The 27,734-nt window shown below is 32.6% G+C and overlaps 4 protein-coding genes across 4 annotated transcripts; 3 read left to right on the forward strand and 1 right to left on the reverse strand.

The window, feature by feature from the left end:
• Window positions 1-7,377: 7,377 nt before the first annotated feature.
• Window positions 7,378-11,605, forward strand: LOC130654247 (COP9 signalosome complex subunit 5-like). Its single transcript, XM_057456795.1, has 10 exons — window positions 7,378-7,578; window positions 7,650-7,701; window positions 8,358-8,540; window positions 8,926-9,054; window positions 9,124-9,189; window positions 9,375-9,460; window positions 9,709-9,820; window positions 10,946-11,011; window positions 11,134-11,219; window positions 11,411-11,605. Exons 1-10 carry the CDS (start codon window positions 7,445-7,447, stop codon window positions 11,496-11,498), a joined length of 1,002 nt encoding a protein of 333 aa, XP_057312778.1. The 5' UTR covers window positions 7,378-7,444; the 3' UTR covers window positions 11,499-11,605.
• Window positions 11,606-12,478: 873 nt separating this feature from the next.
• On the forward strand, window positions 12,479-16,395 carry LOC130654248 (monoacylglycerol lipase ABHD6-like). The gene is made up of 5 exons (XM_057456796.1): window positions 12,479-12,615; window positions 13,107-13,383; window positions 14,445-14,772; window positions 14,863-14,963; window positions 15,049-16,395. Exons 1-5 carry the CDS (start codon window positions 12,491-12,493, stop codon window positions 15,202-15,204), a joined length of 987 nt encoding a protein of 328 aa, XP_057312779.1. The 5' UTR covers window positions 12,479-12,490; the 3' UTR covers window positions 15,205-16,395.
• Window positions 16,396-18,744: 2,349 nt separating this feature from the next.
• On the forward strand, window positions 18,745-22,635 carry LOC130654251 (monoacylglycerol lipase ABHD6-like). Its single transcript, XM_057456798.1, has 5 exons — window positions 18,745-18,907; window positions 19,362-19,638; window positions 19,764-20,091; window positions 22,047-22,147; window positions 22,212-22,635. The coding sequence occupies exons 1-5, from the start codon at window positions 18,783-18,785 to the stop codon at window positions 22,365-22,367; spliced, it is 987 nt and encodes a 328-aa protein (XP_057312781.1). The 5' UTR covers window positions 18,745-18,782; the 3' UTR covers window positions 22,368-22,635.
• A 676-nt stretch (window positions 22,636-23,311) lies between these two features.
• Window positions 23,312-27,591, reverse strand: LOC130654250 (aspartyl aminopeptidase-like). The gene is made up of 2 exons (XM_057456797.1): window positions 27,494-27,591; window positions 23,312-24,793 (listed from the first exon to the last, which is right to left on the reverse strand). Exon 2 carries the CDS (start codon window positions 24,776-24,778, stop codon window positions 23,378-23,380), a length of 1,401 nt encoding a protein of 466 aa, XP_057312780.1. The 5' UTR covers window positions 24,779-24,793; window positions 27,494-27,591; the 3' UTR covers window positions 23,312-23,377.
• Window positions 27,592-27,734: the final 143 nt, after the last annotated feature.

Genomic DNA, 27,734 nt, shown 5'->3' on the forward strand with positions numbered 1-27,734 from the left:
TGCAAGACCCAAAAAACATTCTCAGGCACATTAAAACATCTGTACTGTTGAATTGACCCGGCCAGTTTTTTGGCACAGTAGAGTAAAAATCGTAGCTAGCTAGTTAGCTGGGTAAAGAGCATGTGTTATACATTTAGCATTTAGGGGCCTTCGAAATTTTTTTTCGAGCCCCGTTAGCGGGATATCGCCACTAAGGGGGGAGGGGGTCTGAAGCTTGAAAAAGAAATCCGCTAAGGATTGAGAAATTTCCAAAATTTGTTTGTGGCCTGAAAATTCTTCGTCTTTCGTGATCATAATTCCTCTTGTCATCAATTCCGATAACTTTTATCTACAAAACACGCTCCCTGAGCCTTTCAAGATTTTATCCGAATGTGTGTATTCCGCTAAAAGAGGGGGGAGGGGGTCCCAATCCTAGCGGCGATATCCCGTTAACGGGGCCCAAAAAAATTTCGAAGGCCCCTTATATGCAGCTTGTAGTAGTGGCTAAATTTTAAAAATAAAATGTTTATGTTCATGAAGAATCAGAAAAATCGTTTTCAACCATATTATTAGTTAGCTAGCTGTTAATTTCATTGGATGAGATGTTTAGCAAGCTAGCGAGCTGTATCCAGCTAGCTAATATTGTTGAGTAGTTTTAAACATAACATGGTATATATATAAATTTTTGGCCTTTTGATTTTGCAAGAAAAGTTTCAATTTAAAGTTTCTATTAAGAGGTAAATTCTAAAAATCTTATTGTTCTGTTTGTTTTCACAATTATTCAAAGATCGGGCATGTACGTCCATAGATTTGGCAGTCCAGTCTTAAGACTGGCCACCCATTTTTCACTGTCAGAAGATTGGCCTGGCTATTCTGGCCGCGTTCCAAGATTGGGCAGAACATCTCCACGTTTGTTTTTACTGTTCTAGCTATACTATTGTCCCAAAAACAGATACATAATCTGAATAAATAGCCAGGTACTATCACTACACACTGCCCCCACTCCAGTTGACAGCAATACCATACAACTCTTGCCATCTAGATTATACAGGCAGTACAGTACATGCTTCTTTGTTTATATAAGAATATCAAATTTCTAACCAGGTGGTATTCTTATTTCTCTGTTGTTTTGAACAATAGACCTGTTTTTTTAAACCTGAAATCCCAGTCTGATGTTCTTATAAAGTATGGCAGGTGAATGTGTCTAGCCATGGAGGCACCAGTATAGAAAGAGTAATCTGGAAAGTGTTGGAGGTGTTAAATATTTTGATATCTAAATAAAGATGGCCTGCCATTTTTGGTTCAGCAAGCAAGAAAATTTTCCTTAATTTGAGCTCTCTTAATTAAATAAGCCACTGGACAAAGCAGTTTTCGATAGTGCATTCAAATGAAGATGAATATAACAAACCTCTCTAGGAAATGAAGCAGGATTTAAATATCAATCCATTCAAATTACCGAAAATTGTTATATTTTCTATTATTTTAGGCTTTTTTAGGGATCGTCTCAAGATGTTTGTATGTTTTTTTGGTATAATTATGAAGAACTTTGTTTCGTTAAACGAATGTTATACGAAGTGGTTTGTTTAAAATAAAAAATATAAACAAAGTTTATACAAACTTTTTTAATACATGATACAGGGTGACCACTCCTCCTTAAATTCCTTAAATATCCTTAGAAAAAGAAAATCTCCTTAAAAGTACTTAAATGTACTTAAAAAATTGAAATTTTAGCTATTCTGCTTAATTTCTCCTTATTTCCTAATTTTTCTGATTGTAACTTTTTTGGAAATGTTCATGGATTGTTGATTACCAGTGAAATAAGACATATTTTGCTGTTACCTAAACTCCTATATCTTTTTCTATCTTTCAGGGCATAATTTATATGTATATTTGTATAATATGTATAATTTTCTTATCATTAAACGTAGTATGTATTAAAGATAGAGAACTAAAATTGGTTTTCTCCTTAATTGTCCTTATTTTTTTATAATTATTCTCATTATTACACTAGCTCGCAGATGCTAGGGTATTTAAATACAGCTGTCCGTCCCAAAATGGAAATTTTTGCCTCCCTGAGCACCGACACGGGATTAGTCGTGTGTTCGAATCTCATCTTGGTAACTATTTTTACTTTTTTTTTTCTTTTTACTATCTCGCCTGCGAGGATGTTTCCAACTCGTAACTAACTAACCAAATGGTCAATTGAAACGTCACAAATTTAAACTTCATACCTAAACTCTCTAAGTAGTTAGGGGTCGTCTACAAATTTCGTATGATATTTTATACGAATATATACGAATTTAATTGCTTTTAATTCGTATAAAAATCGTATACAATTCGTATAGTGTTAAATAGTTATACGATTTTTAAAAAATCTAATACGAATTTTATACGATTTTCATACGAATTGTCATACGAATTATATTCTCTTTCATACGAATTTCCATACGAATTATACTTCGTTTTTAAACTTTTAAAATGCAATGTAAAAAAGCATTTCTATCGTCGTTTTTCGTTATTAAACTTTTAAAATGCGATCTGAAAAAACATTTCTATCGCCGTTTTTCGTTTTTAAACTTTTAAATTGCGATTTAAAAAACATTTCTATCGCCGTTTTTCGTTTTTAAACTTTTAAAATGCAATCTAAAGAAAACATTTCTATCGCCGTTTTTCGTTTTTAAACTTTTAAAATGCGATCTAAAAAAACATTTCTATCGCCGTTTTTAGTTTTTAAACTTTTAAAATGCGATCTAAAAAAACATTTCTATCGCCGTTTTTCGTTTTAAAACTTTTAAAATGCGATCTAAAAAAACATTTCTATCGCCGTTTTTCGTTTTTAAACTTTTAAAATGCGATCTAAAGATACATTTCTATCGCCGTTTTTCGTTTTTAAACTTTTAAAATGCGATCTAAAGAAACATTTCTATCACCGTTTTTCGTTTTAAAACTTTTAAAATGCGATCTAAAGAAACATTTCTATCGCCGTTTTTCGTTTTTAAACTTTTAAAATGCGATCTAAAAAAACATTTAATTTAAAACTCATACGAATTTAATTTAAAACTCATACGAATTTAATTTAAAACTCATACGAATTTAATTTAAAACTCATACGAATTTAATTAAAAACTCATACGAATTTTATACGATTTTAGAAAAATTTCATACGAATTTAATTACTGTATGGCAAAAGAAAATTCGTATAGCATATACGAATTTTTTTGATACGAATTGCTACGAATTTTGTAGATGACCCCTTAGAAGTCATCGGCCAAAATTGGTATTTGTTTTCGACAAAATTTGGCACAGTTAACAAAAAGAAATAATGCTGAACATAATAGTGACATCAAAATTTTGCTTTTTGTCACCTAAATGTCATTTTAGGCCAAAATTGGTCCGAAAATTAAAATTACTTTATTTTCAACAAAATTTGGCAAAGTTAACCAAAAAAGTATGCTGAACATGATAGTGACATCAAAATGTTAACTTTCAACTATGAATGATAGGCTGTAATTTTTCTTTTTTCTAGTAATTTTTTTTTTTTTTAACTAAAGCTATTTCCTTTTTCGAACAATTAAGATCATATATTATTTTTCTTTATTTTGCTTTTTCTCACTAAGTGACTTTCTTATAACCCGTTTTTTTTTGTTTTTTTTTTTGGGGGGGGAGAGTTTACTGAATTTCAAAAATTTTAGGTGGAGCTTGTGGTCTTTCTTCTTCCTGTCAGTCAGCATACTCCAGCTTCGTAACAGAAATCACAATTTCATAGACAGCTTTTTATAGACTTTGTTGGCGAGCTAGTTTACCTATATTATACGTCTTGTTTATAATTCTTATTATTCTCATTGCAACAAAATATCCTTAAAAAATGTCAATTTGTCTCCTTAATTCTCCTTAATATCTTTACTTTTGTTCCTATTTTATTAGTGGTCACCCTGTGATACGATACAATAATTTAATACATGATACGATGATACAAACTTAAACAACATGAAATGATGTGAATGTTGAACGAAGTAAATTGCTATATGATCCCGAAACGAACTTTAAAAGTACTGGCATAATTGTGCATAATTATTTCAATACGAAACCAGAAATAAAAGAAGTAAAATATTCGAGGTGGACTTCGACTAGCAAAATTGCGTTTTCATAGGTTCAATCTAAACAATCTACGGCAATCTCTTAGCTTTTATGATCCTGTTTTTATAATTTTTAAACGATCTACGGCGATCCGTTTGCTTTATATAATCCCGTTTTCTTGATTTTTAAACGATCTATGGCGATCTCCTAGCTTCTATGATGCCGTTTTCATGATTTTTAAACGATCTACAACGATTTTTTCGCTTGCTACAATCCTGTGTTCTCGATTTTTAAACGATCTAGGGCGATCTTTTCGCTTTCTACGATGCCGTGGAGACGATCACCAAAGAACTTAGATAATAAGTTTAATTAAAATAAACGAAGTTCGTATAATGAATCGAACTTTATAATCGTTAAAAAAATTGAAATGAAAAATTGAAACGATGAAATGATACGAACTACATACAAACTTTATTTTGAATGATACAAACTTTAATACGCACTTGTAATTTTGATGATAGAAAAAAGTTTGTATTAAAATAAAATGATAAGAAAGATTTAATAAATCGATACAAAGTTTTTGATCGAATTATTCAAACTACGTACAAACATTGTGAGACGATCCCTTAGCAAAATATGTATTAGAACAAATTTTCAAAATTTGTGACTTGCCTGCATCAAATTATGTTTGATAAAAGCAATTATGTACATGTTTTAAAGCTAGTTCAGGCCTTGCTATGAGTCGCAAGCAGTTGCTCGCGCCCGCGTAGTGCTCGCGTAAATACTCGTTACCCGAGCATTCTATTGCTCGCGTAAATATTAACATTTTGAGATAATTGTAAACGTTTTTCTTAAGAAGTGATTGGTCTTTTAAGTGAAATTCCTGCACGAACGCTCAACCTGAAACTGAAAAGATATTTGGTGTGATTATTTTCCACCCATCATGCAAAAGTTCATTCACCATTTTGTAAAACGCTTGCGATACGGGCATTAAGGTTAATCTTTGTTGCGCATTCATTTTGCAGTAGAAAAGTAGGGGACGTTTTAAATCGTGAACCCCAAACACAAGCGAGCGTCTACTGGTATAGCGACTCTCTCAATCTTAACTTCCTTTTCTACATGTCTGAAATAGTATGCATGACTATACTGTCGTTTTCATAAATTTATTGTTTATTTTTCAGCAAATAGGAAAAAATATGCTTCGTTTACAAATTAAAAAAAATCTTTATCTGCATGGTTTAAATAAAACTTCCAAATTCATTCGGAAAGTTTAGGTACACGTCGGGTACATAAAATTGATACAGAAAAAAAAATTATACCACACGTAGGTTTAGTTTTTAAAATTGTTTGAAAACAGTTGCGGCATAAATAAAATAATCCATTAAATTTAAGCCTGCTATGGTTTCCAATTGTTTCGTCAAATGAAGAAATTATCTACAATTAAATCCATGATAATTGTCTGTTCCGCCTGTAAGTGCAGTTTTGCAGACTTGCGTCATCCGTGCTCCGTCGGCGTTCACCTCCGCATTAGTTAAGAACCGCATGGCTGGATTTAAAAGTGTCCAACCAAGACGGAAATCTATCGGACGTTTTAACCGACGAAAGTTCTAAACGAGCCACGGACATGTCCGACCAAACTGGAAATGTGGCAGGCATTTTAATCACACACCTGAAACGATTTAGGTGTGTGCCAAGGCGCACGCCTCTCCTGAAAAAGATGCCCTGAGAGACTAAATGTAAAGTTTTTTTAGCGAAAAATATGGCGAGCAAAATTGCTCGCGTGGACACTCTGACGCGAGCAATTAATTGCTCGGGAGGTTATTTGCTCATGGCAAGGCCTGTAGTTAAAGATGTCATAATTTCACATAGTTTTCAAAACATAAACTAAGTCTATATATGCATATAAGTAGAAGTGATCAGGAATTACCAATGGTTGTTTGAAAATTTTTTGAATATATGCATTCTGTTGTTGTTCTTTGGTCTTTTTCAATGTTGTTCAAGTGTTTTTTTTTTTACATATAAACTATGTAACACAATTGGATTCATTGTAATCCAACAAGCTGTATTTAGTAAACCAAAATGGTGGTGTTTCCCAGAAGTCGTTTTTTGAAACACAAGAGATCTGCAAGGATGGTACGTTTTTTACAGCAGCAGTTTTTATTTCTTTAAGTGTCAGGTAGCTTCACTTGGACAACTTATATTAAATTTTGACTTCTTTTATGTTTACTTTCCTCATTTGTTCCTTCTGCTATACAAGCTTTCTTTACGTATACATAAAAATATGTTTATCTCCCCCCCAAAACAAAACAAGCAAGCAAATATGGCAGACTCAATTGTTTCCTTTTTGTCAAGCAGAGACTTCTGTGAAAATAAAAACATAAAAAACCCTCATGGGGAACGTTCACATATTACGTAATCTAGTAGGGCGGAAGGGGGTCATTGAAGTTGCTTACGCTTGATTATGGGGAGGGGGAGAGGTCAAGTAGTTTAATGACATAAGCAAATCAAAAATATTAACAGCCTATTTTATCATGAGTGTAAAAAATATCAACTATCTAAAGCATTTGTATTTGCCATATTCTATATCTTGCATGTAAAATACAAAAGTAAAATATAAAACTGTAAATATTCGTAATTTTTTACAGATTTTTTGGTTTTTTTGGGGGGAGGCGGGTTTAGTAGATTATGACGTAATTCGTAGAAGGGGGTCAACCAAATGATTACGACTGATTACATGGGGGAGGGGGAATAGAAAAAGGCAAAAAATTGATTACGTAAAATGTGAACGCTCCTATGTGGGAAGAGCATGTTTTACAAATTGATATAAAATATTAAAAAAGCTCTTCTTGTCTTAAAAAAATATTGTAAATAGACACGAGCAATAAAAACACCCCTGCATTTTACCTGTCACAGACAGACAGACAGACAAAGTTGGTGTATTATTATAGAAATATACTTTAAGAAGAGAAGGCCCGTGTGATAACAGCAAATGATTGAAACTTCTTTAATTGTTTGCGTCATTTTAATAATATTGAATTTTTGTTTACATCTTATAAAACTTGTATAAAACCTCAAATACACTATCATTTTTGCAATTTTGTTTTTGAGTGCGTCAAATGATCATTAAAAATAATAGTGTATACAAAAAAATATATATAAATGATAGTGTTGTCTATATCTCTAAAGGCTCAGTATTTTTGCAATCAGTATTAATGGTCAATGTTATTGAGCATTTATTGAGAGTAATTAATAAATTATTTTTCTCAAAATATTTTTAAAATATTAGGTTTTGATCTGCAAAAAAGACTAAATATACTCAGTATACATAATTTTGTGTCTTTTAGAAAATATATATTAATAGATTTTTAATTGCAAACAAACAAACAAGATGGATAGTCAGATGGCACAGAAAACATTTGAACTTCAAAATAATATTGAGGCAGTGAATAGTATTGATGAAATATTCAAATACAGTCGTCAACAGCAGCAAGAAATATTAGCAAGAAAGCCTTGGATGAAGGAGTATGATTTATAAAAATATTTTTATTCTTATACTAACTGTTTAATGTTTACCTTTTTTCAATCTATTTTAGGCCTCATTACTTCAAACACATAAAGGTATCTGCTCTTGCTCTTTTGAAAATGGTAAGGATATGTTGTAATATATAAAATTTAGCTGTACAAAGCATGTTTTCACTAATCTGTCTGCAAAACCTTGCAGGTAGAATGAAAAAAATTTGAGTGGTCTAATAATATAGCATGTATAGGGATTGTTAAATAATTTGTCTATCGAAGCAACAAGAAATTTTATGCATATCACCTACAACCCTAAACATAAAAGTTGTTGAAACGACTTGTCTATTTCTTTATATTACCAATTAGTATAACCTGCTCGATACTCTGAAGTCGGTAGTCCAAAACTTTTACTGATGTGTAGTAAAGCAACATTGAAAATGAGTTAGTTTTAGCTTCTGCATCGTCTGCATTATGGGACAAGCCATGTCATAGCCTATAAAGGTCTAAATATTTGACATTTTGATGTCAGCAAAATTAAATAAATTGTAAGGTCGTGATACTGTTGTGAACTTTACTGGGTCAATTATTTATTGTGTCCAGGGTTATTAGTTGTTATAAAAGAACTTTTGTAAGAATTTTATTGTTACTAGATGCTTTTTGCTCACATTTTCTAAGAATCCATATCAATCTTAAACATAGGAATGCCAAGAAATAGCATTAATGTTTGCATGAATGGACTGTGTACATTTAATATTGTTTAATATTGTTTTTCATTTTACGCCTAGGTAATGCATGCTCGTTCTGGTGGAACACTTGAAGTGATGGGTTTGATGCTTGGAAAAGTGGATGGCAACACAATGATTGTAATGGATGCATTTGCTCTTCCTGTTGAAGGAACAGAAACTCGTGTTAATGCTCAAGCTGCTGCATATGAATATATGACACAATATATTGAATCGTCAAAATCAGTAGGAATTTATTTTAAATAAAATAAATTATAAAGGATAAACACTATAAAAGCTATTTTAATTATTGTACAATAATTCTTCGAATAAACAGCCCTTCTAAGAAACTCTAATAGAAGGCTATTAGGCAACCCTTCAATTACACACAACCCTTGGATATAACAACTCCTCCAATAAACATCTCCTTATTGACAAGATTTAAGTAGTATTGATAATAGCAAGATAGCTACCCCTAACAAATTTTTTTACGTGATATTTAAAATCATAGAAATTAAATTGAATGTTCTTAAAAGTTAAAAAATAAGAATTACTTTATTACTTTGTTGGCTTGTAGTACTGTTTCTTCATAAATTTAAAAGAAATTGTTAGAAATCGGTATAATGTTTAGGTTGGTCGTCTTGAAAATGCAATTGGATGGTATCATTCACATCCTGGTTATGGCTGCTGGTTGTCAGGGATTGATGTTTCAACTCAGATGGTCAATCAACAGTTTCAAGAGCCCTTTGTAGCAATAGTTGTAAGTTAATTAAAATCAATTGAATTTTTCAGTAAAAGACGGCTGTTCATAAATTTTTCTGGACTTTAGATCGATCCAACAAGGACTATATCAGCTGGAAAAGTGAATCTTGGAGCTTTTCGAACTTATCCAAAAGTATGTTTTCAATCATTCTTTTTGAACTTTTCTCTTCAGTACCGTTCATATTCAGTATTGTATAACTATGAGCTTCTTACCAGAAATGAAAAATAATGATGAATTTAATTGCAAATATATATACTGGCTTTTTTATTTTTAAATTCAACTTGTCAAGCATATTTTCATGTTTTTATTAATCACAGGGTTACAAACCACCCGATGATGGACCTTCTGAATATCAAACTATACCACTAAATAAGATCGAAGATTTCGGCGTTCATTGTAAACAGTAGGGTGTTTTTTTTGTTTTTTTCTATATTGACTGATATGCTATTCTATTTTTGGTTGTAATTTAATACAGTCAAAAACTAGGTCTCTGACAACGTTATACTTACAAATATTTTAATACATGAAATAATGTGCTAGCATTGTTTTGCTTACTTGTATGGAATATGCTTAATGTCCACTGTGGCTCAGATAAAACTTCATCATAATTTAAATACCTAAAAGTATGTAGGGCAACGTTTCTCTTCTTAGATATTATTCGTTAGAAGTATCATATTTTAAGTCAGTGCTTGACCAGAGATTACTGGACTCGTTATGGAATAAATATTGGATAAATACGCTATCTTCTTCAACTCTTCTTACAGTATGCTACCTAATTTTTAACATTATATGTATACTTATAGTATGCTGTAATACTTAATAATTTTCTATTCCCCTGAAATCAACAGATTTATATACAGTGGAATCCCGTTAAAGCGGACACCATTGGGACCAAAAAAAACTGTCCGCTTTAACGGGATGTCCGCTTTATAGAGAGTTTGTGTCAAATTTTATTTTAGATGGGATTTTGACCGAAAAAGGTGATTTATGCTTTACTGGGCTTAAAGTAAGAAGTTAAGAGGCTAGGATTTGAGGGTATATAAGCTATATTCAGAAACATTAATCAAACTTTACAAGAAAAAGTCTTTGATAGAGGCTTGCTTCTTGCATTTAACTTGTAGATCCTCAATCTTTTTTGTAACTGCCGTCAGCATTTTTTGACGGTAGAAGACGGTTGAAGACGGTACAACGGCGCATTTTGTCCAACGTTGTGATGATTTCTTTGCTTCTTGTTCTGGCCCAATGAACATAATAGCTTTGCAGTTGCTGTTTTGCTGGAAGGAAAAGTCGTTGGACATGTTCCAATGAATTTAAGCTAATTGTTCAATAAATTTCTTAAAATCCCAAGCTGTACAATCAGATGCAAAGTCACTGGAAAACGCGTGAACTGTGGGGCAGGTTATGGTCTCGAAATTCCAGTGCATTACGCATTCATTGGCCCTGACAAAGCTGTGTCTTTTACAGAAAGGTGTATTAAAAAGATTTTAGACTCTGATAAAAAAGTTAGAAAATGTCTAAAATAAGAAAATAAATTTTGTTGCAAAATCTTTGTTTCCATCTTTTGTTTTGTACTGTCCGCTTTACAGGGAGTCTTTATAGGGAAAATATTCATTTGGTGCAAAATAAATCGTCCGCTTTAACGAGTGTCCGCTTTATGACTGTTTGCTTTATAGAGAGTTTTTTATAAGAGTTTGACTTAAAATCAGTCCGTTCCAAGTGCTAGTGTCTGCTTTAACGGGCTATCCGCTTTAGAGGGTGTCCGCTTTAACGGGATTCCACTGTATTTATATATTTCGATTTTTACATTTATGCAGTAAATTGGTTTTAAGTTTACCTTTGAATTAATGTAATAGGATTTTAGTGCGGTGTTTTATGTTTTTTTGTTTAGAATGCTGACTATGTTACTAATCAGATATTAGATTTATCCGAAAAATTAGAGCAGTCAATGGGGCAGGTGAGAAAATAACAATGTTTTCTCTATTCTTTTGGCACTTAAATCTGTCTATTTAAGTTGTTCTTTATTTTTTTTTTATTTTTATTTAAAGCACACAATGTCAGTACTCCTTTGTTTTACAGATTTCACGGTCCAGTGGTTTTTTAATGTCGCTTGACTATGAAAAGAAAGACGAAGTGACAAAATTACAGAAAGCAAACAAAGACAGGTTAGAAATTAAGAAACTAATTTACTCATAAACTAACTTAGGAAGGATAACTAACTAACCAACTAACTAACTAACTGATAAACCAAAAATTTAGTCGTAAAAAGACAGTTAATGAACCAAATCTTTCTAGCAGCTACCAGCTTTATTATTTAATACACCTATTAAGATTATAACCATTTTTTATATTTTAGTTGCAAGTTGAATATCGAAGCAGTGCATGGGCTAATGTCTCAAGTGTTGAAAGATACACTCTTCAATAAAGTTGGTTGCAGAGAGTAACATTTACGATGTAAAATTTGGATAAAGATGGAAAAAGCAGGAACGAATGATTATTCCTGTTTTTTCTTTTGTACATAATACTTTAAATATATCTTCAATTTATGTTATTAATTTTATTCTTTTATCCGATACTTAGGAGCAAAAACCTTCGCAGACTTTAAGAAGCAAAAATTTTCGGTTTCCAATTTTGCAAATGAAGCAAAAGAAAGCTAGGTATAAACTTTTCTGAATAAAGAAATATATATGTAAAAAAATGGGCATAAACTTTTGAGAATAAAAAGATATAACGTATATTAATATTTTAAAGAATATTTGTTTTTACATCAAATAAATTTGGATAACTTTAATACGCCCATATCAGGGTTAAAGTTAATTTAAAAGGTACGCTTGTACCGAAGAGAAGGTAGGAGGTTCCTGTAATAACTAGTACACAACGGGGTCTAATTGTTTTGTATACATTCGCAGGGGTCTTAAATACCTAGGTACGGGGGTGAGTATGCCAAAAGCAAACTTAGGCGAACAAGGGGGGATTGGGATGTCAAAAATGGTGAGTATTTGGACGGACATACCTTATAAATACCCCCGTAGGAAAAATGCATAGGTCTAAACTTTGCTGTTATATTTTTTTGATTGAAAAAATAAAATTTTAAGGCATAAACTTTGAAACGTGTCATAGTTTGCGAAAACACCTGAAACTAGTGAAAGTTTTTCCTTGCGTAATTTTGTGCTCTAAAAGTATGTAATTTTCACATATGTATCCATGAGAAAAAATTGCAGAAAAACCAACTGCTGACAACATATAGAAACCATTGTTCTGTCTTTTTTCTGTATTTAACTTGAACACATGATTAGGTCATGATTGGGTCTTATTCCTAAAACATAATCTAAAGGAGATTGTACAAATAATTAAGTGACTGTATATGGAACGTTTACTACACTCTGCAAGCTATTTAAATCTTTTTATTGTTATTTTTTTATAGTTAACTATTAACATGATTAGTATAAGTGAGATTTGGGTACCAATGTTATGGATGGTTGGTTTCAATACATTTGTCTCGATAATACTGATTTCAGTGCTAATGAAATACCCAAAGTATTTACTTATTGGTTTTAACAGGCAAGTGGTGTCTTTGTTGTAATTTCCCGTTTCTCGGGGTTTAACTTAAAAGCTCCGCAAAAAGTTTGATCACGTTATTGTGTTATCTTCACTATTTTTCATAACCGCTCTATAACTCTACTGAAATTATATCGCCTTTATTATTTATTATTGCGATGAAAAATATAATTTCATTTCGACTACTAAGAAAAAGCTTCTACTTATCGCTGTGTTATTTAAATCTTATTCGACCATCAAAAGAATAAAAAGGTGCTATCGAAAAAATACGATCGCGAAAAAGTGTCAGATCGAGTTTTGTGATAATTGAAAAATAAATTTATAGTAGATCTTAATTGGACATGTTAAAAAACAAATTTATTAAATTTTCAAAAAGAGGCTTTTCGTAAGTGTGCTTACACCATCAGGTATAAAAATTAAAAAACGTATTATTATCATCTATGGCGATCAAAAAGCACTCAAATTTATAGTAAAATGCTCATGGTATGTTTTAGGTTTCTTTGTTTAAAGTTTGGATTGTCAAGAAAGACTTTATCTTTGGATTCTACATTCACATTCTCTTACATCGAACGAGGCACACCGCATCCAAAAACACCCACGATCCTTTTCGTACATGGCTTTAGTTCTTCCAAAGAAAGTTTTTTGCAGACAATAAATCATTTACCAAGGACGTACCATATTATCGCATTTGATTTACCTGGCCATGGTGAAACAACGTTAAAGGAAGACGATAGTTGCGATATTATGCATTTTGTGAGATACATAAAAAAGGTAGATATTTATTATGATTTGGGTTTGCCCCCATTGAGTCCAAAATATAGGAGACAAGGAAAGAGTAGAGAGGCAGGGGAGGGACTGGCTACTAACCTCGTTTGTGTAGGGTGATAAAACTGCTTATAAATAATGGTCTTTACAGGACAGTTAAAAGTCACTCTAGTAATGATGCCTATCAGCAATAGTTTTTGCTGATGTCACCATATTTAAAAAAAAAATCAGAAAATGTAAGGTAATTATAATTTTAATATTTTAAATAATCTTTTATATATAGTGCTTTTGATGTGCACTGTTTAGTATCAACATGATACAATTTTCTATTTAGGAATAACAGTGAAAAGGAAATATAAAAATTAAATATTTTTATTAAACAAGATCTATTGTTAGAAAAATAGTAACGCGGGCGTGAATGGTTGTAACAAAGGGCGTACACTAGTTTAATTATAAAAATACATATTTAACGTATATAATGCTAATAAAGTAAAAAAATACAAATAGTTTCTTTAAAAATGAACGTGGCATTCACCTGACGTAAACTTACCCGCCTGTAATAGAAACAAAGGTTTTTTGGACATTCCTTAAGGAAAAATGTTTACGCGTGGTTTATTTTCGCGACTCATTTTTTTAATTTAATTATTGTTTAGTGTGGATTCGTTAAATGGCCATCGGTGGGTTTTTCGCAAGGATATATTTTCGCGAATCTTACTTTTATCAATATTTTTTCGTGGTTTATTTTTTAGCTAGTAGAGTGTGACCCTCTAGACTCTTACCGAAATTTTTTAATATTTTTAATAGCATTAAACTTAAAACTCTACAAAGAGTCGAAGGAGGAGAATATCATGGGTTCTTTCCACTCAAAACCTGAAACAATATTGCACCAAATGCGATTTTCCATATGTTTTTGTCACAATCGTTCATATTATTCTTTTGTCTTTACCTATATTGTTTTCTACATTTAAAAAACATTTTTTTGCGAAATAAGTGCTGAAATATAATGCTATTTTAGCACTAAACCCGCACAGGGGAAAAGGTTACTTAAACCTGCAGCCTTGTTTTAGTTCGCTGATGCTGTGGGTATATCGAAAAGCAAATTTCATATGGTCGGTGTATCCCTTGGTGGTCATCTTTCTGGAGTGTATGCTTCACAGTATCCAGAGGATTTAATATCACTGTCATTGTACTGTCCTTCAGGTGTTTCATTTGAAAAAGGGATGCAAATGAAAGAAGAGGCTGAACTCACTGGTACTTTTATTCTGTTACCGCAAAATGAAGAAGAAATCCGCCAAATGTTTGATTTTATTACACACAAAAAGCTAAAAATACCGGATGTATTTATCTCAGCTACTTTGCAGATTAGACTTCAGCGGAATGATTTCTACAGGAAGTGTAAGTCGATTGATTATCTTGTTTTATTTTTAATTCAAAGCTCTAAGGTGTATTACTGTCAAGTTAAATGCATTATAAACATTCCTATAGTTTTAGAAACCATGGCAAAACCAGAAAACTTCCATTCGTTAGAAGAGAATTTAGAGAAGATACAGACACCCTTGCTTTTAGTTTGGGGCAAGGAAGACAAGGTAACATGAAAAAGAGCGATTAATTTTTATATATTATGTATTCGGCGATAAACTCACTTTACTTTAATCGTTCTGTTATGTTTAGTGTCTTCATGTAGAGTGTGTGGATACGATAAAAAAGAAACTACCTGTTTCACCCAAAACTGTTATTATACTTGACGAAGTTGGACACTGCATTCATCTAGAAAGACCGAAAAAAGCTGCATACATTTTACTTGAATTTTTGAATAGTTTTAATTAACATTAGTTTTTCACCTGCTTTTATATAGCTTTCATATTTCGTAACAGATGAGGAATTTTAGAAATAAGTTTTTTGTCGTACAATATACAGTAAAGTACGGCTGTATTTCTTGCTATATGCTACTAGGGTGACCAGCGACTAATTCCAGGAGAATCTAGTGGATTTTAAAGCTAGGTCAAAAAGTTAGAGAATTTAGTGAATTTTTTAGTCAGAATTTTGTTGTATAAATCGCAGCTGCAAACTACAGGTTTTGATCTCTTAGAGATTAACCCTTTGTTAAACTGTTTAAAGATTTTTTCCTTATTTTTTTTCCACGTCGACAATGTGCTTGAAGGAATATTGAAAGCTTTTGCAACATCCTTTGGAGCAGTTCCTTTTTCAAGCTCTTTGAGGGCACTGTATTTTATTTTACAGGACTTGTTATCGGCTCTACTTCTTTTTGACCCTGCCACAGACGCCATTGTCAGATTGCAATTTTACGTTAGGAAGTCAGGATAATTATCATTTTAGTCATGGTAAAATCGGAGAAAATAAAAATGGAATATCCTCCCTATCTACCTCTATAAGCTAGATTAATTATATTTTATAATTGTTTGTATGCGCTATTGAGACACAATATTTAAAAGCAAAAGTATAAAATTAGGCTTTCAAATATGTCAAACGATTAAAAGAAAATATCTCCTCCAACCATCAACCAAAACATAGTGATATAAAGCAGCAGATTACGAAGTTTGTTCCTACAAGTAGTTATGTATGTCAGTTCCATACTTCACGTTTATGAACTTATTTGAAACTGTATTTTTAATTCTTACTAATCCAGAAAATTACAGTGGAATCTCTCTATGTCGACTACTCTCTATCTGGAACTTCTCTCTATCTCGAACTAAAGTCTGGGTCCCTTTGTGGTCCGCCTAAGGTTTCCTTTCTTTATCTCAAACTTTCTCTATCTCGAACAAATTTTTTTGGCCCTTGCGAGTTCGAGATAGAGAGATTCAGGACTACCTTTCCGAAGAAATGAATGCATGAATCAACAGATATTTTCAATCGTTTATTTCTTTTGGTGGCAGTTATTAATAATTTTTTTTGGATGTAACACAATATATTCTTTTTGTTTCAATTTAATTTTTTTTTTAATATCTAATGTAAATTACAATTGCAGTTAATTTAACAATATTCACAACGTAGAGTGTACTTGTTTGTTTTTAATCAACTATAATATTAGAGCAGCTATACTTAAGCAATAAACAAGCATGTTGAATTATTGAAGCACAGTTGTAATGCGAGTGCCATGCGCCGTGCATAAACTTACGTGTAAAAATAAAATAAATTCTTTTCATTCGTATCGCGGGGATCAAGGGGAAAAAACCTTCGCGAGAAAATTAATTTAAATTTTTTCGCGAAAATTAACTTCCACGTAGGGGTTAATTTTTTTTGTTTAAGCTGATCTTTGAAATAGTGTCCCCCTAGCACCTGTGGTCTCTTCTCGCCACCAATATTTTAGAGAGGCAACAGACGCTGGATACCAGGTTGAACAAATAGCAAAATCATGAAATTTTCTTTTGCGAAAGTAATTCAGTTAAAGTACGTATTAATTTTCTCGTGTATAATCTAAGATACGTAACACATGGACATACATATCTTGTTTATCAATTCATTAGTTTCAACAGTCTTTACAGTACTTTAATGCGAAAGTCCACTTCTATCGCAAAGCACGTCGTATTTATGCTGCGCGGTGGTGTATCTAACAACACAATGTCCACCGGAAGCAGAAATGCGGGCACAAACTCAAAATGGCAGGAAATTAAGTAAATTCATTGATGGAATTCGTTATATTGCGTTTTTATTCACTGCAGCGCTTTCAGCGCTTATCAAAAATTTCAAAATGTTGATTTTTGAATCAAATAGCGCGGGAAAAAGCACTTTTAAATTTTGGGCAACATTGGGCACTTCGATGCGTGCGCCTTTAACCTTCACTCGACGAGCTGAAAGATTTTGGCTGTGTATCTTTGTTCACTCGCGCGTTTTAATATAAGTTCTAGCGAGTCATGTGACACGTGACCTTTTTCGCACGACACCTCCTTGCATCATTAGCGTAGGACCCAATATTGATTTGTGCCAACCAATCTGGATTTTACATGTAATTTAATTTTGTCTAGTGATTCCTTTTTCTTTTTCTACAAATTGTCACTACGGACCACACGTAAAAATTACAAAACAAACTCTTCAAAAGTAATTTACTTTTACAAAGCTCGTTTTGTTCTATCCAAACTTAACCTAAAGACTTGTTGATAGGTAAAGAATCGAAAAATAACTCTTTTTTTTAACAACAGTAGAAATGCTCACGTACAAATAGAAAAAATATGTTATAACATATCAATAGTCACTGCGATTAAAATTATTGCAAACAAAGCACAAAAAGACTTTGTTGTTCGTTTCATGATGTCTATTTCATTATTTATTTATTATTCCCGCCGTCTGAATGAAATGTGGGTTCTGTACAAGTCTAATTTTTGTAATCATTAACCATTAAACCGTTGGGGCAAAAAATTGGTTTTCCGCGTTCATGAAGCTTATTCGTTCGTCAAATGTTAATTTGCGTTAGTTCCCTATTTCATTTGATTTGATTTTGGCGCTTTTTTTCAAAGATTACACACATAGATATTTGACATGCATAGAATACCTAATAACACTTGCTTCCCTTTATGACAATTTCTTTGATGGATACTTCATTAAAATTTAATAAATTTTAATCATATTTTAACGATTTCTGTAGTCTCCAAGGAACGATCGTAAACCTCTTGATAAAATATAATAAACATATTATCATATAATTATTAAGTTCGATTAGTAGTAATTTGTGCTTGTTTTCGATGAAGTTGTATACTACATTCAACTTTGGCGTGACGAGGAATGGCACCCGAAAGAATGGAGAGTTAGATGAAGCTGAGATGGGATGTTCATAATGTTACTCGAATTATTGGTTACTTTAACAAGTCAAGTTTAACAAATAGAGTTCTCTTTTACATACCTATTACATGCTTCCAGGGTAAGAAAAGGACAGATGATAGATGTGAGCACAGCACTTATATACCTCGCTAATAGACATTACGGATTCACTTTGGTATTTACTCCAATTGTTGCTTCTTCTCAGTCTACTGCTTCCCTCTCATCGAAGTTTTGGATACAAGGCCGCGGTGCCAGTATTTTCAAATCTTTTATATTTGAGACGAGTTGGCTTTCAAAAATTTTAACAACAAATTAAGGTTCTGAAAACTAATCATTCATCAGCTTCAATAGCTAATTACTTGCAGCTGCGGCAAAAAACGCCTTAATTGTCTTTAATTGGAATGGTTAAACTCGCCCATCCTAGAAGTAGGTTGCGTATCTTCCCATATGAACATGTTATTTCACCTCGCTGAACGACACATCAGCTCCTCAAGCAAAAACACTTCACATGTTTATTACTTTCACATCTTCCTAATAATGTGAAATATAAAATAGCCAATTTATGCGTCTTTAGACCAATGTACGAAATAACATCTGTCTATTGTCAGCTCTTTTTGTAGTAAACCACTAAAATGATAAGCGTGAGTGAGATTTGGGTACCAATGTTATGGATGGTTGGTTTCAATACATTTGCCTCGATAATACTAGTTTCAGTGCTAATGAAATACCCGAAACATGCAATGATTGGTCTGAACAGGTGAGTCTCAACTACTTATGGTTTTTAATTTCACTTCAGCTGTTTTTCTACCAGAAGACTATGGTTTAAATATTGTAATTTTTTTAAAAATTTATGAAACAACGATGCGAAGTACTTAGTACTAAATAAACAAACGGATACTTTGTACTCGAGTCTTTAACTTGAAGGACCTATACTAGATATAAAAGCGACCTTAACTCAGGTATTTAGGGTCAGTCAGCAGGGCGAAAGTACACAAGAAATGCAAAATTTACAGCAAGATGAGTAAATTAGTGAATTATTAGTGAATAAAATCTGAAAGTGAGTTTCAAACTACAACATCTAAAAAAAATTATATATATGCAATGTTCACACACATAGGTGATTAAATTTCTTTTCCAGTGGATTCAATTTCGTTAACAATATTTTGAGTCTGAGATATCATTCACGGCATAGATTTAATAATATCTTTCAGACTTCTATGTTTGATGCTTGGCTTTTCAAGAAAGACTTTATCTTTGGATTCTTCATTTACCTTCTCCTACATTGAACGAGGTGCACCTCATCCAAAAACACCCACAATCCTTTTCGTGCATGGCTTTAGTTCTTCCAAAGAGTGTTTCTTGCAGACAATAAAATATTTACCAAGGACGTACCATATTATTGCATTTGATTTACCTGGCCATGGTGAAACGACGTTAAAGGAAAATGATGATTGCGATGTTTGGTATTTTGTGAGATACATGAAAAAGGTGATTACTATAATCTCAGGTTTAGTGAGATAGTGTTGATTTATTTCGTCGCAGTGTTTTTTTTGTTAAAGCTTGGTCTGAATAATTTCCTGTCTCTGCTTATAATGCTCTTTCACGTCTTTTAGTTCGTAGATGCATTGGGTATATCGAAAAGCAAATTTCATATAGTCGGTACATCCCTTGGTGGTCATTTTTCTGGAGTGTATGCTTCACAGTATCCGGAAGATTTAATTTCACTGTCGTTTTACTGTCCTTCTGGTGTTTCATTTGAAAAAGAGACGCAAATGAAGGACGAGGCTGAACGCACTGGTAGTTTCATTCTGTTACCGCAAAATATGGAAGAAATTCATCAAATGTTTGATTTTATCACGTATCAGAAAGTTAATATACCGAACATATATATGTCAGGTCTTCTACAGATGAGGCTCGAACAAAACCACTTTCTCAGAAGACGTAAGTGAAATCAATTAATCAGTTACAAGAAAGATGCTCAAGTTCCTCTACATTGTAGAGTTGATAAGGTCGTTGAAAAATCAACTTTAAGTGAAAACATAAATAAGTGAGACTCTTTATAGTGAACATCCTTTTTAACGGAAACCTCCCTACAACGAACACCTTCTCAGGAACGGATGAAATGACGGTCATACTCTCGTAACAAAACCTTTACGTGGGAAAAGTTTATATCGGACACCTCTGTATAGCGCATGTCAAAGCAAAATCATAAATTTTTTGTGCATCTTGAATCTATTATATTTTTTTGAATGAAAATCAGCCTCTTAACACACTCTACGGCCGATTTCACCATACCCTAACATCCTAAGACAGATTTTTTGAGGCAATATACGCCAATTTAGAAAAAAACTATATATAGTCCCGATAGAGAGTTTTCGCTATACGCTCTTTCAAAATTAATTCTTGGTTCAGTAATTTACTGAAAAAATAGTAGAGCATAAAATAGAACCGAATACCTTATTGCATGAAATTCCCGTGGCATAAAATTAACGCGAATACATGTAACAACTTACCAACCTCGTCCCCTGTCGAAGTCGTCAGCAATTTCGCCGCTACCAAATTCATCAAAAAAGAAATTGTTGGCCACTCCGTAATAACGGCTCAGGGACTACAAGACCCTGGGGACACGGCTGAGGTTCCTCCACACCAGTTTATCTGTTTTTTAAAAAGCCTTACAATATCAGTTGCCCTTTGGCCTTTTAATCACATTAAGGTTACTGTAAAGGAAACAATTTTTTTCTTTAGTTTTTTTGCAAACATCCCTTTTTTCTGGAAAAAGCCTTTTTAGAGGTGTTATATCCTTCACACCTTTGAAAAAATAGTGCAAAATGAGTTGAGCATATTTTTTGTAAACATTATGCATAATATGGAACTCCCGTATAAAAATATGCATAATAATATTTTTTAGATAGTTTACTTTCACTATCGAATTAAAAAAATCAAAGTTAAGGAATATGCATATGTCTCCTGAAAACCTGACTTCCGCCATTAATAATTCTGAACGCGTGCACGCATATTCAGCATAAAGAAAAAGTTCTTTCTGCATGCTCAGTTCACACATTTTTATAACACCTACGAAAATCTTTAAAAACAAATATCTCGTTAGTAAATTTTCGCATACATGCCTTTACGTTTGTGGTCTCTTTTTCCGAAAGCTTCCTATTGGCTCATTGAAATTTTCGGTAATGAAAAGCTGAATAAATTATGCACAAAAGGTTCCCGGATTTTTTTGTATAAATTACTGATTAGGGAATTATGACGACAGAGAGAAAAATATGCATTTTTTTGAATGATTATATATAATTACAAATAATTTCATAACGTTATTAGAAAAAAAAACCGGGAACCTTTTTGAATTTAATTCGTGCTGAATATAATGGTGCGAAAACGAGAAGTCTGCGACCACGAGTTCGGAAAAAGAAGCTATTTTAAAACGTAGGGTGAAAAAAATTGGTGTGTGTTTATTTCATTATATTTTTTTTTTGGAAAATTACCATCTCACGAAAATAACACCATCAAAAAAGTCTTTCATTAAGCATTCAGAAACAAAAAAACATAAAAAAAATATAACAGTATTGATAAATTATAAAAGGTTTTTCTGAGACTACTCATCAAGTGAGTTTTTTCCTTTACAGTAACCTTAAGTGAGGAACGTATCAGTGCACGATACTAATTTTTTTTCGTCAATTAAACAAGGAGAAGTATGAGTCTGTAAGAGCCTTTGTATTTTGATTGTTGACAAAATATCTTTAAACCTTAATTAAAGATCTATTTAAACGGTATAACTTTTTTAACGTCGATATTTTCGTTACACTTTCATAAGAGGCATTTAATTAACACGACTTTTTAAATTTTAGCAATTTCCTAAATTAAGATTAAAATTCATACTTTTATAGTTTTAGAAACAATGATAAAACCAGGAAACTTCCATTTGTTAGAAGAGAATTTAGAGAAAATACAGACACCCTTGCTTTTAGTTTGGGGCAAGGAAGACAAGGTAAAATGTAAATATTATGTATTCGGCGATAAACTCTTTACTTTATTCGTATCTTTCTGTTTAGTGTCTTCATGTGGAGTGTGTGGATACGATAAAAAAGAAACTACCTGTTTCACCCAAAACTGTTATTATACTTGACGAAGTTGGACATTCGATACAATTAGAAAGACCGAAAAAAGCTGCAGAAATTCTGGTGAAATTTTTAGATAGTTTTTACTAACTGATATACTTAGTTTTAGACAATTTTATTATATTTTAATTTGCAAATAATTTTTTAAAAAACTTTTTACTGGGAGAGAGAGAGAAAAAGAAAGGGATAATTCTTACTAATTATGTGATATGTTTGTGTTCTGTCGCATGGTGTACTTTGTTTATAGTCACTGTTAGAAAATTTCGCAATAAAAAAAAATTAATTTAAAGCAATCATTCTTTTTTGAAATTTAATTCGCAGAATTTGATTCGTGATTTTACGAAAAAACGTAAAGCACACAAAAAAATTCATTTCTAAATTTTCTGACAACAAAAACAAACTAGTTTTGCGGGTAGTAAATTTTGTCTTTACGAATATCATTTATAACAGCTAACACTTCATGTACTTTATATGCTTAGATTATTTTTTCAACGTCCATTTTTGTATTCTTTCTGTCAATTTGTGACTCTTTAAAAGATTTTCTTTAAAATTAAAAAAAATATATATTTTTATCCCCCTTAAAATAAGCGAGGCCTATGCTTAAATTTTTGCTTTTAAAAAATAACAAATGTCCAGTATAAAGCTCGAAATCTCAAAACTGTAATTGAATACTCCTTAGTCGATATCACTTTCACTCCTTAGCTGTCACCAGGGCTAAAATTCCCTCTGATAACTCAGAAACTGCAAACGAAAAATACAAACATAGTCTGCGAAAGTTCATATACATGTTTTTCATAAGCAAGTGGAAATAAGTAATTATGCTTACAGTATGCTCACGTTATGTTTATTAGAGAAACAAATTAAAAACTTTGACATTGCCTTATCACTTTCATCTCTACTTTGTAAAAAAAGCAACAAAAAACAAACATACAAACAAACAAAACAAACATTATAAGAATTAAAATTTGGGTAAATAGATTTCGCTGAAGACTTATTTTCTAAAACCACATGGCGGTAAAACATTATTGCTGAAGTTATTCTTAACATTTATATTTCTTTATAATAATCTCTGGAAAGTTTCGTATAAAAACTACAGTGGTCTAAGCGTTCATTATGGAAGCGTCGACGAGCGGAAATTTTTGAAAAAATGCTCCAAACAACACGATGGATTGTTCCACACTGGATGTACAACAAGTTTCACGAATTGAATGCATGCTCAACTGTGGTCCACCAATGTCAGCTGTGCGTATTCCTAACCTGGCAGATAGGATTGGTCCTATGGTTGATCCACACGCAGAATCGTTTCGCACAACAACGTCTTGCAGGGGTACGCCACAATCCGCAGCAATGATACGCATAATGCTTGCAGTGACTGCAGTAGTTGCGTAACGTTGGTTTGCATTGAACTTTAGTACAGGACCACCATGGAATCTTGGTTTATGACTATTTTCATGTTTTTCTGCATAATTTGGATGCACGGCATGAGCTTGATCAGCACTTAGTAAATATGAGTTAGCAATAACCTGCTCAAAATTACTTTCAAAATTTTGACAAATTCGTCTGATTATTGATTCAGTAAGTAAAGAACATGCTCCTTGAGCGCTTTCTGATCCAACTTCTTCATTGTCGAATAAGGATACAAATCTAACGTTCTTCTCGTTGCTAAGTCCATCAGCATGGGTGCAGTTAATCAAAGCTTGCAACGCACAGTACGTATTGAATAAGTTATCAAGGCGTGGTGCGAAAATGAATTCATCATGAGCACCTCCAACGGTAGCAGGTTGTGTATCAGCTAGTGCGAGTTCAAAATCCAACAGATCTCCAGGCTTGCAACATAATTCGTTGCAGAGCAAATCAATCAATGCAGAATGATGTTTGTCTTCCTCTTCAGGGGATTCTTTCTTCTTGCTATCTGATTCGTTGGCTGGCTGATTAAATTCTTCAGTTGCAAGTATAGGTAGCAAATGAGTTTCTTTATTGAATACAAACTTGTCATTCATTTCACGCTGAAGATGAATACACAGATGTGGTATGCGTAGTATTGGTTTTGATACATTAACTAGACGGTGCTCATATTTGTCACCACACTTCACTATAGCACGTCCAGCAACAGTTAAATCGCGATCAAACCAGGTATTCCAAATACCACCACCATAACACTGCACACCAACTTGCAGAAATTTACAACTCTCCTTCTTTGATACTGGCTTCACCTTCAAACAAGGGCTGTCTGTGTGTGCACCAATAATTGAAAATCCATTTCCAGCTTCATACTTCTCGCCTACTGCAAAAGCTACTAACATTGATTGATTTTTTGTGCAAAAATATTTCTTTCCTCGATTTAAATCCCAGCTTGATTTCTCTGACAGCTCAACAAAGCCTGCATCTTTCAGCATTTTTCTGCAGGTGTGAACTACATGATACGGGGAAGGACAACGGTTGACAAATTCAACAAGAGACTGTGCAGAGGATAAAATCTTTTCCCTTGAGATTGCGGACATTTTTCCTTTATATACCTTTAAAAAAAAAATTTAGAATACAATTTCTTCATAAGAAATACGATTTTTAGAAACTAAGGTCATCATGTTTTCTCTTATCTAAAGCTATGGTTTAATTTATTTTTTTTTTGGAGGGGGGTTAATATTCAAAACAATGTTCACACTGGTAATCAATGAAAGTAATGTAAAAGGCTGGGTGTGTTTTTTCATGCACATTCAAAACAATTGTGTTGCACAAAAGAAGCTGTTGTCACGCTGTTTTCGGGAATTATTTTATAGAATATATCATAGTTTTTAATGCCGTCACAATTTTTTTTGATAAAAAAGCAAGAAAAGAAGTTGTTAATCCGCTCATTAATACATTGACAAATAAGGTATACGATTTTTTTCACGAATTTATAGTTTTGCTTTGTTGAGCCTTAGCAGATCTGAGACAAAGAGTGAAATCGATATGGAAGAGAAAAAATCGATTTTCTTTATCATAGAGTTCCAAGATGAAGAAACTGTTGTGGAAAAAGAGGTTTTTACTTTTTTATTAAAATGCTTGTGACTATAATGATACTCTTTCAGCGTGTGAGATAAAAAAAACCGTCTCGCACATTCAATTCATGTGAGTTGACTGCAGCATAAACTTCAGTCAGTCAGGTTTTTTCTTCAGAGATATTTTGAAAATTTTTCCTAAAAATTATTACAGGAAATCTTGCAGTAGCTTTTGAGTTGCCAAGTGATGTAATGTTTTAATTTGCATCAAGAGCAAAGCTAATGTGCATACACATGTATATACAGTCAAAAAATATAAATGACATTTCTAAATTTATTACAAGAAATTTTGCCTTAGCTATATAGATGATCAAATTGATCACAGAAATGAAGTGAAAAAAATGAGACTGATTTCTCTTTTGAATTTGGAAATAATTTTGGCAAGTTATGGAAAATACAGGAAAGTTTGTAAAAAATCACAAATTTTGTACATAAAATTTACTTGGGCAATTGCAGCTCTTCTGCATCAGGTTAATAAGGCTATACCTTATTTAAGGCACAAAATAAAATGAACAAAATTAGTGTGGTTTAAAGACCACTTTAGCAGTGCACATGTCCAGAAACAGGTAAATAATTTAAACATGCAGATACTGCTGCACAGGGCTATTTTTAACAAAAAACTGTTACAATTAAAATTCATTATTTTTATTTTACCCTTGACTTTGTATATTTTAATGACACACGGTTATGCAATAAATGCAAATAAGAGACTGGCGATAAGGTAGCTAGAGGAGCTATGCTGAATGGTGTGTTATGTGTTGCAGTTACCACACATTGACATTTCTAGTGTGAATGGGTTTGAGAAGAAAACCTAACATTTTTGAGGCAACTTATAAGCCCTAATTAAACCCCCTTGAAAAACATGTTTTTGTGTATTGGCTGGCTGAAACTACAAAGTTGAGCTTTTTTCAAGGATTTCACAATCCTTATTCCAGGAAATTAACGAGGCACAAATTAACACAAATTTTAAAAATTTGTGGTAAATGTCTCTTTTTAACATGTAACGTAAATATCCAGGACATTAAAAAAGTTACTAATCATTTTAAAAACCTGATATTGTAAATATTTTAAAGAGAACAGGAGAAACTGGTTGTTAATGAACATATTCTCAAAATAAAATTGAATACATTTCCTGATTTGCAATACTATAATGCTTCTTGTAAAGCAGTTGAACTGAATCGTGTTAATTCAATTCTTTTTTCAAGTTTGTCAGTTTTTCCCAACAAAAATTTAGAATGAAGATGAAATTTGTATGCAAAAGAAGGAAGCATGAGTTAAGCATAATTTTTTTCTTGAACGTTCTTGAATAGTCAGGGGAAACTTTTTAAACATGCTGTTATTGTTATAATTAGTGTGCTATCTTCAAACTAAACTTCTTATAAAGCTTAAATAAGCTAACCACAGCAGAACTATGCTGTGTTATACATCAAATGCTTATATATGGTTTTTATCTCAGGTCACATCGTGTTTTGTATTTTAATAAAAGAAGTAACTTTAATTTAGCTTTGTTGATAAAACCATGCTTATGTATGAAAGGATGTTTCTAGCAGTATATTTATGCAAGGAAGTTTCAGTGCAGGTAGAAACATGTGTTTCATCTTCATCATTTTTTTATTAGTTCAAAGTAATACACTCAGCCATAGTGCCATGTTTTTCCTGCGTGAGCAGAAATGGAGGTAATGTGTCAGCTTGGTTTGTTTACATTTTTACCTTTATTTCTGTGCGCGCATCGGGCATTACATAATCACTTAGATACGCGCGCAAGTAAATATCCGGACTGTGATTCCATCCATGTATTGTATTTGGCTACCCACTTCTCCAATCAGTCTCAGCACTGAAAAAATATTCGAAAGAAAAGCAGGATGTAATTGATGCCTAATTAGAAAGTGTAGTTTATTTATACTGTGATAGCATATTTAAAAGTTTTCCCTGACTGAACTCAAATTGCCACAAAAAAACAAAAACTTGAAAACCCACTGCCCACTCAACAACCACGTCAAGTTGACATTTTTTCCTAAGAACAAACATGAAAGGCAAGCTAATTTTGATATTCAAAGCATATATTCTGTAAATATACATTATATAATCAATTTTACTCTAATACGACGGCTCTTAGCTTGCGTAAATATACAGAATTTAGCGCCAATTTGCTAAAAAGAAGTTTTACTTTTACCTTACCTTTAGTTTACAACGCGTAGCTCTGTTCTGCCCAATCTTAGGACACCGACCGATCTTAAGACACAGAATTGCCCAGTCTTAAGACTGGCCGGCCGGTCTTAAGACTGGGCAGGGCGTCATAAGATTGGGCGGGAAGCCAGGTTAGGCCAATCTTCGGACGGCTTCTCAGATTTGTGTTTCTGAACAGGATGGGGTGCGTATGCGCTATTCTTGGAACGCGGGAGCCCGTAACGAAACTTAA

This window comes from Hydractinia symbiolongicarpus, chromosome 8 (genome assembly GCF_029227915.1).
Source record: "Hydractinia symbiolongicarpus strain clone_291-10 chromosome 8, HSymV2.1, whole genome shotgun sequence".
NCBI classification, from domain to species: Eukaryota; Metazoa; Cnidaria; class Hydrozoa; order Anthoathecata; family Hydractiniidae; genus Hydractinia; species Hydractinia symbiolongicarpus.